This window comes from Quercus lobata, chromosome 2 (assembly GCF_001633185.2).
Source record: "Quercus lobata isolate SW786 chromosome 2, ValleyOak3.0 Primary Assembly, whole genome shotgun sequence".
Taxonomy (NCBI): domain Eukaryota; kingdom Viridiplantae; phylum Streptophyta; class Magnoliopsida; order Fagales; family Fagaceae; genus Quercus; species Quercus lobata.
Window position 1 is genome coordinate 93954105 of NC_044905.1, and position 12098 is coordinate 93966202.

General features: G+C 32.0%; 2 protein-coding genes across 3 annotated transcripts; one reads left to right on the plus strand and one right to left on the minus strand.

Moving 5' to 3' along the window:
• The first annotated feature begins 1476 nt into the window (after positions 1–1476).
• LOC115958396 (cysteine-rich receptor-like protein kinase 3) lies at positions 1477–4294 on the plus strand. Its single transcript, XM_031076818.1, has 6 exons — positions 1477–1604; positions 2225–2339; positions 2503–2642; positions 2732–3263; positions 3549–3669; positions 3793–4294. Exons 1-4 carry the CDS (start codon positions 1602–1604, stop codon positions 3047–3049), a joined length of 576 nt encoding a protein of 191 aa, XP_030932678.1. The 5' UTR covers positions 1477–1601; the 3' UTR covers positions 3050–3263; positions 3549–3669; positions 3793–4294.
• Positions 4295–4934: 640 nt separating this feature from the next.
• LOC115977285 lies at positions 4935–10735 on the minus strand. Of its 2 annotated transcripts, none has more exons than XM_031099056.1 (5): positions 10474–10735; positions 10251–10297; positions 7644–7829; positions 7406–7445; positions 4935–5332 (listed from the first exon to the last, which is right to left on the minus strand). In XM_031099056.1, exons 2-5 carry the CDS (start codon positions 10251–10253, stop codon positions 5250–5252), a joined length of 312 nt encoding a protein of 103 aa, XP_030954916.1. In that variant the 5' UTR covers positions 10254–10297; positions 10474–10735; the 3' UTR covers positions 4935–5249. The 2 variants fall into 2 exon arrangements, with proteins under 2 accessions (XP_030954916.1, XP_030954915.1); XM_031099055.1 differs by having other exon boundaries at positions 10251–10302; positions 10474–10732.
• Between the last annotated feature and the right edge of the window lie 1363 nt (positions 10736–12098).

A 12098-nucleotide genomic window follows, 5' to 3' on the forward strand; every position in this document is an offset into this window, starting at 1 on the left:
GTGGGAAAGATTTTTGGCTTTGATCTACCTGGGTCATAATATGTAAAGTAATAACTGGGCTTGAGTTTTTCATAAGATTTGGTTGGTTTCTAAAAAGTAGCACATTTTGTAAAAAATAACATTTGGTATAATTGTTAAAAGTGGCCCATATTTTATATAACAATAAAAAGAAGTTACAATGATCTATTGGTTAATAGTAAATAGACTTAATAAAAAGAGGTTAAAAAGGCTAAATGAAATATTAGAGCATCACATGGCAGAAGCTCATGCACTCTTACATGAGGTTTGCACTTTTATGTATATATATATATATATATATTGATTATCATCACATGAGTTTGTAAATAATCTGTAGTAGCTTTTGTATATTTCAATATAAGTTGGACGAAAATGCAAAAGCTATTACAAATTTTGCGACATAAACTTTACAATGAATCAATGATATGGCAATGAATATAATTGTTAGGATACCAACAATATATAAATGAATGTCTTAATTATTATTATTATTATTTTGATTGGTGATATATCAATTTATAATAGTTATAAAGTAAAAATTGTAATATCCCCACCGTTACCATAATTTGAATCTATCTATATATCCACCGACACATCAAGAGTTTTGTAAGTCGTTACACTATCAACAACAAATATTTTTTTTCCCTTAGGCACAATTTTTTATTTTTTTTTTTTTTTTTTTTAGAATCCTTAGGCACAAGTTAAATTAAAATTTTTTTCCAACCAGTTTTTCAAATGTCCTTAATTTGGCTTGACCAATCTCTAGTTCTCTCAACCAAAATTCCTAGATTTGCACAATGAACAACTTTCTTTTGACTTCAACCTCACTTACACCAAATAATCACAAATTATAGCGTATACAAGATGAAGTATTTGGTAAATGATAATCTACAACTAGTATGTGTTGTGTTAATTAATCTCTTTCTTTCCTACATAAATGGTATATTATGGCAATTATTAGCAAAGCTTTCGTTCACTACAACTTTCTTACACTACTTTCGTGGTTGGTGTGTGGGTCAAGGGCTAAAGTTTCCCTGTGGCGTACGTTAAGGCTTACGTTCTCTTTTCCTCTCGTTCAAATCAACATTCTTGAAATGGAAAATATATATAACTTCACGAAAATCAACTTTTAATTTCAAGCTTTGAAAAACAATATGCTTTTGAGAAAGATTAATTTACTTCCGTGTTTTCTAAAGTGTTCTTTGAGGACTTGACCACACACTTTCTACATCTAACAATGCTTTTCCCCCCACTATTTAGATTTCACATATTATTCTTCGGCTTCAGTTTGCCCACTTAAATTTCTTATAAATACCCAACTCTTTCAGCCAAACACAATGAATTAATGTTTACATTCCCTACCATTTTTATTTTATATCCATGTCCAAGTCCAACCCCACTCAATCCCAGTTAAAAAATAATAATATAAGAAGAAGAACTGGTTGTGAGAATCAGTAAGTGGGTTTGCTTGTGACAAGCGTTTGGCCAAGGGGGTCTCTAATATTAGTTCATGCACTCCAAAGGAAGAAGGAAAGGGTCTTGAATGTTGGTTGTTACATGAGGTATTCCACTCAAAAGTTTTAATGGTGAGTTTTTTTTTTAGCTCATTAAAGCAATTAGTCTTACCATTTCCTTTATGGAGAATTTGGTCTTCAATCTTCATCCAAAAATTTTGAGAAGATCTTTATCTAGAATTCTCTATGAACATATATCAAATTGGTAACTGCATAATCACTTTGTTGTTGTTGTTGTTGTTGTTGTTGTTGTTGTTTTTTTTTTTTTAACCAGAAGCACTTCATTATTAATATGGTAGAAAACCCCTTCAAACATAAATAATTCCACTACTGACCCCACAATCAATTTGTATAATTATCTAGTCAAACAAATTAAAATTCTTTTTGTGTGTGTGTATGTGAATATATATATATATATATATATGTGTGTGTGTGTGTGTGTGTGTTTGTGGGTATTACAAAGTGCTTTAATTAAACCCCTTCAAACATAAATAATTCCACTACTGATCCCACAATCAATTTGTATAATTATCTAGTCAAACAAATTAGAATTCTTTTTGTGTGTGTGTATATATATATATATATGTTTGTGGGTATACAAAGTGCTTTAATTTCATTTCATTTTTTTTTTGGTAAAATAATTTAATTTCTCATGACTATTGTTTACTGATCAATATGTTAATCTTTGTTAGGAAATCTCTCTGCTAGTCCTTACTTTGGCTGCAACAACTTTAGCTTCGGGTCTTGTGTTGATTATCACAACTGTTGTTTGTATTGTTAGGAAGAATGTATTGAAGAAGAGGAAAGGTAACTATGCTTTACATTTAGATTCTGAAGGATTACTTGTGATTCACTTTTAATCTTAAGCGGTTGTTCAGCTAATCAGCCAAATTTACTCATTCAAAAGGAAAAAGATTATGTCTGACTTATTGAGTTAATAAATAGCTTATTCTTCTGGCATTTATTTCAGAGAAAAAGCAATTAGGAGGTCTGTTGTCCAACTTATACAAGTCCATACTACATTTTCCATATGAAAGTCTAGAATCGGCCACAAATTACTTCCAAAATTCCAAAAAGCTGGGAGAAGGGCGTTATGGTTCAGTTTACAAAGTAACTTCAAGATTCAATTTCTACATTATTTGAGGGAATAAAAATTTTGTATATGAAATCAACCAGGTACATTTCTTTGTGTTAATCAGGGAATTTTACCAGATGGGAAAGTTGTTGCTGTTAAGAGGCTCTTCTTCAAAAGTAAACAAACTGCAGATGATTTCTTTAATAAAGTCAATTTGATCAGTGGCATCAATCATAAAAATCTAGTAAAGCTGTTGGGATGCAGCATTACAGGCCCTGAAAGCCTTCTTGTTTATGAATATGTGCCAAACCAAAGCCTTCTTGATAACTTTTCTGGTATTGAAATAATCTTGAACTCCTGTTCATATAAGAATATTAACTTTTCTTATTCAGTTCATTTACTTGTGCGCCTTTTGAGTCAGTTAAAATTAATCCTCAGCTGATGAGGTGGGATGTAAGGTATTAGATCATATTGGGTACAACTGAGGGCTTGGCCTATCTTCATGAGGAATCAAATTTGAGAATTATCCATCAAGATTTGAAATTAAGCAATATTCTACTTGATGGTGATTTTGAGCCAAAGATTGCAGATTTTGGACTTCTTAGATTATTTCCAAGACATGAGGTAGAGGCGAACGGTATGACTATGTGCACAGGGTAAGTGCCTAGACATATTATCTTCCCATTTTGCACCTTTTTCTGTTTTGGCACTATGTAGGAATGTGTAACTTAGCATCACTTTTACTAGGAGCAAATGTCTTGTCATCTACTTTTAATTTTTGTTATGCAATGGTAAATTAATACCATTCACCATAGGGGAAAAAATTGCAATTCTGTTACTCTTTCTTCTTTTTTGTCATAGATGACAATTTTCCTTATTGCTATGCAATATTGAACCTATCATCTCTAATTATATTTCCATTTCTAAACGTGCATCTTTAGATGTTATATAGCTCCATAGTGTGCTATTGCTGGCAAACCATCTGAGAAGGCAGATGTTTACAATTTTGGAATTATTGTCCTTCAAGTTGTATGTGGAAAAGGAAATTGGACTTTCAGAAAGGTAAATCTTTTTACCTGAAGTATCACCAATTCATGTTTTTAGAGAAATACTTTCTTTTCTCATGAATCAAGACTGAAATCTTTAACAAAAATTTCCTTTTTTTTTTGGGATCTTTATGAGAAGGGTAGGCTATGTGAAGCTGCTGATCCAGTCTCAGAGGATTATTTTCGGAATGTGGACCCTTCCCGATTACTTCAAATAGGGCTGCTTTGTGTACAAGTAGCTGCAGAGCTAAGACCATCAATGTCGGTAGTTGTGAAAATGCTAATCAATAAAGATGAAATTCCTCAACCAACGCCTCCACCTTGGGTTAATTATTGAGCATTGGAGAAAGGGCCAATTTGTTTGACACAGCATGACAGAAGAAGTTTGATTGAGCCTAGATGAACATTTTGCTTCAAAGACAACCTTACTATATGTTCTTTCATAGGAACCCCATGTCACCAGGTGTTGCTGTTGCCAACTCCAAACTCATGGCTTTCCAGAATTTTTTTCTATTGTGTTTCCTTCTTGAATTAGTGCAGAGGATGTTTTGCACAAAAGTTTAATTCATCTTGACATTATTTAGTTTTTGAAGTATGACTGTTTGCTTAAGGTATGTGGAGAAACAAGGTTGACAAATGATTAAGCAAACTATTGTTACATCAAGATTTTTTTATCTTAGATGATTTAGTTTGAAAATGATATTTGAAAAGCATAATTATATTACAATAAAGGATCATATACGGAAGGCATTAATGCAATTGCATTATTGTTAAAAAGATTTCATGATGGTTACATATTCTAAGATTTTATTGACTTGTAAATTTGGTTTAATCATTTCTCATATTTCACTCGTGCAATAGTTTCATTATATCACCTAGATCTAACATCTAAGGTTACTACTATTTTATTTTTTCTGTCCAACCATAACTTCAAGTTTTGGGAATAAGCGTTACTTCCCATTAAGCCATTACACTACACCATCTGACATCATCATAGAAATTTAAAATTTTAATCCAATGGAGTCAATACTATACCCGAGACCGTTTTGGTTTTGATTAAAGAAACAAAATATTTCAATACCAATTAATACTAGTGTACCATTTTGAAATTACATCTACTTTTACACATAAATTAAGATCCACACATTATTCTCTTCTTCAAATAACCCATTTTCATGTCCTACAAACACATTCTTATTAATATCAATAATCATAATGTTATTATTATCTAATACCTTTGAAAATCAGAAAGGTGATTAAGTTTGTAAACAAGGCAGTTCCTAATTTTATGCACTATGCAGTGAAGTCTATACCATAAGGTAATATTTTTTTGTGAAGTACAGGGTCACCTTTTCATAAAACCTACCATCGGAACCTAAATTACTTAATCCTCCAGTAATATTAAGCAAACTTCAACAAAATCATATTTTCTAAACTAGGCATGCATTTCTTGAGAAGGTGTACAACATTTTTTAATCGAGAAGTACAAGAATACTTATTGGACTCGAACCAATTGACATTTCAAGATGCCATTGATTGATTAGAAGGTACAGTAAAGAGTAAATTCTTGGCAAAGTTAGAGCCCTCCGGGTCTTTTTACCAATTGCCAGTGTCTGCATCCCGTGATTGGCAAAAATCATTTGGCCGCACAATGTCTACCTCCTCGAACTCATTATCATCTGGAAGCAACACAAGAAAGCCCATGATAAAGATAGTTTTAAACAAGTACAGGAGTTAGATCACAGATGGAACTGAGGTGATCTCCAAGAATTATGAACTAACTTTCCATAAACTATAGGCATGGATTCTACTTCCAGAGTGGCAAAGTATGATTCCCAGTTGATATTCATTGCTGCCACTTGATTATACAACATTTTCTTGAAATGCACCCATTAATTTTGTATATAGAGAGATATTTTCTTTCCTCTAAATAAACTCATACATTTGTATGGAGAGGGGGAGAGAGAGAGGAAATCTTAACCAAAATGGACCTGAACTACAAAGAAATATCCACTAAACTACTACATCAGACAAGCTCTTCATAAATATCTTCAGTTGCATAACACCTTCCATTATTATCTGACACCCACAAATATTCTTAGAATGCAAGTCTTAAAATTTAACAACTACTTTCTTCTTATATGATTAGATTTCATGAAGTGTAAAGAAAATATAACTACACATTTCTACATCCAATCTGGCCACGCAGTAAACATAAGACATAACAAGCAACATCTTATCAAAAAAAGACATAAGAAGCAATATGATGAGCAAACAGATCAAGACCAGATGATCAGTTTGGATGGTTTGGTCTCTACTTAAGTTCTCCCAAAAATAGAATCTTGAAAACAAGTCTAATAGCCCGTCATTGATACCTCAGGTTCATAAATATAAATATTATATTAATCAAGTTTAATTCTAAATCTGAAAATCAAAGTTTGCTAGGTTAACAAGCTGTTTGTCCTAAGGAAATTGGGCCTTTGCCTTTTAAAGCATGCAATGAAAACCAAATTGAAGATGAGTAACATCTTTAGATCCTTTCAGGGCCACAATGTTGCCTAGCCCAAGATATATATGTACAATGGCACTCCCAATAGTGAGAACAAGCAAAAGATAGAACTTGTAGTTTTAGTATGCACATTTATCATGACACTATCACTCAAACAGATCATCTCACATTGCTATTCACTCAAGTTCCTTGGGTTTTCTTACTATTTTTTTTCTTTTTTAAATAACTTAATCCTATGATTACCCTTCTGGAAAAATAGACAAGCAGATGTTAGTAACAGCCTTTTTCAGAATTTAAGGGTCCAAACAACTAACTGACTTAGACTGATGTCCTATTAAAGCACTTCACCGTTCTAACGGCCTAGATTGGAGCGTTGCTTTTAATTCTATTCGCTGCTCTAATTTATTAGATATGTTTGAGCATTGTAATTTGATAGATTGATGTACTGCTACTCGAGTACACATCCGATGTACATTGGTATATTCCTTTTGATCAATAAATTTTCATTAGTTACCCAAAAAAAATAAAAAATTTCAAGACCAGCAAATCTAAGATGGTCCACATTGGCTAAGAGAACCATAAGACCCATATTATATAAAGAAACACTACCCACCAGAGCCCCCAAAATTTGTCCCAATGTTACAGAACCTATGAAAAATTAAAACCTCATGCATCCTTGAAGAGACATAAGCTTGTTCATGAGCTATGAGAGCCACCTAACTAACTGAATCACAATACTTTCCAACTGCTTATCCTCCAGCTTGAAAAAGTCAGGTTTTCTAAGATTAAAACTGTTAACAGGTCAAAACTACAATAGAAAAATTGGACTGGTGGAAGCATCATAGATGAATAGATTCATGGTGGACATGTGCAAGGACGGGCCATGTTAGGGTACCAAAATAAAGCTATAGTGTATCAGTTGACTTCTTACCTTTTCAAATGGCAAATGTTATACGGGCTCTAGCTAAGATTGCATTTACTCCCCTCATTACAATAGGGTAGTGAGGCCATGGTAGGAAGTGCTATTTGAGCTAGAGTTCATTGGAAAATATTAACATCTAACCTTTCAACTATTTACTGCTAAAGAGTAGCTTAGTATAGTACAAGGTGAAAATTATAGAAATTCAAACAATTGCAACTTAGCTGTTCAGACTCCTATCAGCAACATCAAAAATGCACAAGGGTACCCAGTAGTACATAGGTGATGCATAAAAATCAGAGAGGAAAGAATGAAGAAGACCACCTTTTCTCAAGGTCAGTGCCACAACTGAATCATTTTCAACCTGAAAAAGACACGATGAATGTATTGACAAAATTAAAACATATTTAAAGCTCATATGATAAAAGATTTTAGGGCATTGCAGGTGCTTCTGAGTACTAATTTCTTAAATACAAATAAGGATAAAAAAAAATGAAAAAAAAAAAATATATATATATATATATATATATGCACACACATATATACACACACAGGATTATACCTTATGATCTGCCAATGTCTTTGAATCCTCTAAAACTTCCCCAGTACCAACTAGGATCAAACGCTGATTGTTAACTGGTTGATCGATGAGGACTTGCAATTTCTCCTTTATGTCTAGAACTGTTTCAGTAGGATCACACCGTATGAAGTAAGTTGTCTTACTACGCTTAACACGGATATACATAGCCTGTACAACAGTTACAGTATAAATCAGAGACTAAGTTGCAAGGACACATAGAAGTATAACTTTTTATTCTTTCAGCAGGAAAATGAAGAACACTAAACATAGCTAAAGTTGCTAGAAGAAATAGATATAGCAAAAACTGCAATTAAAGCATTATATACTTCATTAGATTTGTATTTTACATTGCCTGTAAAACATGACCTAAATGCCTTCAATGCTTTCACATTATAAAACATCTTCTTGATTAATACGGACAGTAATGCTTTGAATACAACATAAACGTGACAATCCTTTTCTTGAACAATGAAATTCAATGAAACAAAAAGGTTATGACAAAACATCTTAACTTATTTTTGAGATGGTAAAATTGACATCAATGGTTTACATAAAAAGTATAAAGACTAGTAATAATCCCTTTCTTGAATAACAATGTAAGGAAAAAATTTATAACAAGTAGGAAGAACTTAATTTCTTTTTGTGATATAATGGACACATAATGTAGTATCCAACTCATATATCAATGGTGTTGAGATTGAAACATAAGAAAATATATCTTTTTAGTTGCCTGGAACCCAGATTATTCCAGATCATTATGTTTGCAGTCCAATAAAGCAAGTCAATATGCTGCATTTTGTAACTACTCAAGTAAAAGCTGTAGAATATCTTGACTTCCTCTAGTTAGGTAGAAAACTACTTCTAGTATAAGCCAAAATTAATTTCAAGATGGCCATTTCTTCTTTTCATTGTTAAGCTATACACGCACCCTGTGGATCTTGAACCCTTTGTACTTCCCATCAATATTCCTTTTAAACGAAACCATTAATTTTGTCTTGCAAGAATAAATGAGCTTGAACTTGAATACAAGCTAGCTTAGTAATGAGGGCCTAACAACAAGAATGCATGCAGCATAATAATGTAGAAGAGGAAACCTTATATTTTTGCTCCATGATCCCTTAACATATGTCTGCCTTTCAATATAAGTCAGGGTCCACTATGTAGCTTCTTAATATTCAAACTTGATGGCATACACCAAATTTTGTTTGCCCATCATTCCACCCCTGTAATAGTGTTCTATTTTCCACCTATTAGATGCCTAAAATTACCTAAAATCTAGCAGTTAATCCTCTAGAATAACTTCAATCTTCATACCAATCATTTTTGTATAGCAATTACTTCCTTGTTGGACCTTCAGGATGAAAATCTCCATCAATGTTACCTGTCTTAGGGTAGTTAGTCTCATGATTGCTCTTCTAACCATTTTTTCCTCCAAATTATTTAGGTGAATGGTATGCTACCTTCCATATCATCATTCATAGATGTAGAAGTTGTAAGAAAAAGTAAAGCTTCTTAAACCATTAACTACTCATACGTCATTGACTGGTTACATCCCGTTTATTTGTAAAAACATAATAACAACTCCACTCAGGAATAGTTTCATCTAAGCACAAACTTGTTTAAGTACATAGAATTTGTACACAAAACTCACACCACAATTTCGTATCAAAATTCATTCATCTACACCCCTAGTGTAACAAGTCTCAGTTAGTAACCAATATCACAACAGCAACAAACATTTTTTCTTTCTTCTAACACTCCAATTTCCAACAACATATATAGCAATAACTAACCCTCATCATTCATAATTTTTTTTTTTATAAAAATAATGTAGGGAACCTTTCTAAAGAAGACCCATTTGGACTCGCCTCTAGCAAGTAAAACCTACGGGCAACTGACGCCAACTGTCATAACCAGTTGTCGGGCAATCCAAGGGCATTCACTGCTTCCTGCCTAAACAGTTTATGCTCATGCCATCCTTTTGACCCTATACAAGCTTATATATATTACAAAGAACAATGTTTATCTCACCTCTAGCAAGTAAAACCTACGGGCAACTGACCCCACCTGTCATAACCAGTTGTCTGGCAGTCGAGGGCATTCACCGCTAACCAGCTAAAAAATTTATGCTCATGTCATCCTTTTGACCCTATACAAGCTTATATATATTACAAAGAACAATTTTTATCTCAGCCTATGAACCCACATTTAAAAAAATTTCCCTTTTTTTGTTGTTGTTGTTTGGGTAAGTAAGCCTAAAATAGCATATGTACTAAAGAAGACCCATTTGGACTCGCCTCTAGCAAGTAAAACCTACGGGCAACTGACCCGCCTGTCATAACCAGTTGCAGGGCAATCCAGGGGCATTCACCACGTTCGGGCTAAACAATTTATGCTCATGCCATCCTTTTGACCCTATACAAGCTTATATATATAAATATATATATATATATATATATATATATGTACCCACATTTACAAAATTTTCCCTTTTTTTTTGTTGTTTGAGTAAGTAAGCCTAAAATGTACCACATGTACTAAAGGTCAAACATTTAATCCAAATAAAACGCAAATTAAGAATGCACATACCATATTTGACCGTACACCAAAGATGATCGAGGTACAACGTTAGAGACCTGGCCTGTTCAATGCCCATAGAGTGAGTAAAACTAAACAAGTTCATATAGAAAGATCGAATTTTGGGTTTTTTTTTTTAGTTCTTTAATTTCATGCTTAGTAAAGCGTAGATTGTGAATCAAAGTAGAAAAATAAGAATTGTAAGTTTAGGTTATTAAGAAGAAAAATTCCAAACCTGATAATTGGTGAAATTCTTTTTCTGGGCAATTCAGGTTTGTAAATCTACGTGCTCTTCCGATGTCCACAGAGAGAGAGAGAGAGAGATGTAAATCTGTCTGATTAAGCTTTCTGATTCCTTGAAGAAAAGTAGTGTTTGGCTGGAAGGAAAAGACTTTCACACACTACCCAGTACCCAACTTGGTTAAGTTAAAGCTCACCGTATAATGAAATAAGAGAAAGAAAACCTATAAACCTAGAATTTTCAAGAGTCATGTAAAGCAAGTGACTTTTTTTTCTTTTTCTTTTTTCAATTAATTCTTTTTGAATTTAATTTTTATCTTTTAGTTATATAAAAAGCGGCAATACCACTGCGGTACACTTTCTTTTTTCTTTTTTCTTTTTAAGTTTTGAACAATTGCTACAGTGCCACTTTGGTGTATTCAAGTGGCACTGTAGCTATAGTAGGTACAGTTTTTTTTTTTTTGGTCTTCTCTTTATACTTTTTTTTTAAATATTTATAAGAACCCCATATATATTGTTATACTAACATAATAAATTTCACTATATTTTCATAATTATTTAGGTGTCAATTTTTTATAAGTCAAAATAAAATAATAAAATATGAAACTGTGATCAATCACAATTAAAAATAAATGTTTTGTGAAAATTTTGTGACACTTATTGGATGAATGTGTAAAAGCTACCGTACTTTTGGTTTGTTCAATATATACTATTCATCTCTTTTTTTAAATTTTTTTTCAGTCATCAATTTGTACTCTTTTTTCTATATATAAAAAGAGCGGATAGGCTTATAAATAGTGTTATGAACAGTATTTTTGGTTTAGAGACTTACCCTCCCCCTCCTTTTTTTTTTCTTCAAGTTCACCAACTTGGTTTGAGCTTTTTTTTTTTTTTTTTTTTAAAGGATCTTTACATGTTTACTTTGTACTTGTAATATAAACTTACATTGTATGCACACAAAAAGTAACAAATATTATATATATTTAATAAGCTCATGAACAGTGTTATGAATAGTATTTTTGGTTTAGTGAGTTGTCTTTTTCTCTTTTATTTTTCTTTTTTTAATTCCTTCAAGTTCGCCAACTTAGTTTGAGCTTTTTTTTTCTTTTTCTTTTAAGGGATTTTTATAGGTTTACTTTTTACTTATAATGTAAGCTTACATTGTATACACATAAAAAGTAGCAAATATTATAAACATTTGCAAAAAAAAAAAATTGTACAAATTTTGCAAATGTGTACAACATTTGCCAATTTTTATGTGTTTATAATATAAATTTACATTGTAAGTGTATTGTATATTTCTATATATAAAAAAAGTGAATGAGAAAAATTACAGTAATTTCGTTACAGTAGTTTTAGTTTGTTCAACTTTCACTGTTTTGCTGGCCTTTTTTTTTTTTTTTTTTTTTGAATGCATAAAGTTGTAGTATATTTGCTATATTATTTTTGGTTTGTCCAATTCACGTTGTTTCACATTATAATAAAATATTAACATCACAAATTGGCATGATATTTTCACAATTGTTGAGGTGTTAATTTATTATAAGTCAAAATAAAATAATAAAATATCATACTAGAACCAATTACAACTAAAAATAGGGTGAGTTTGGTTCAGCTCTT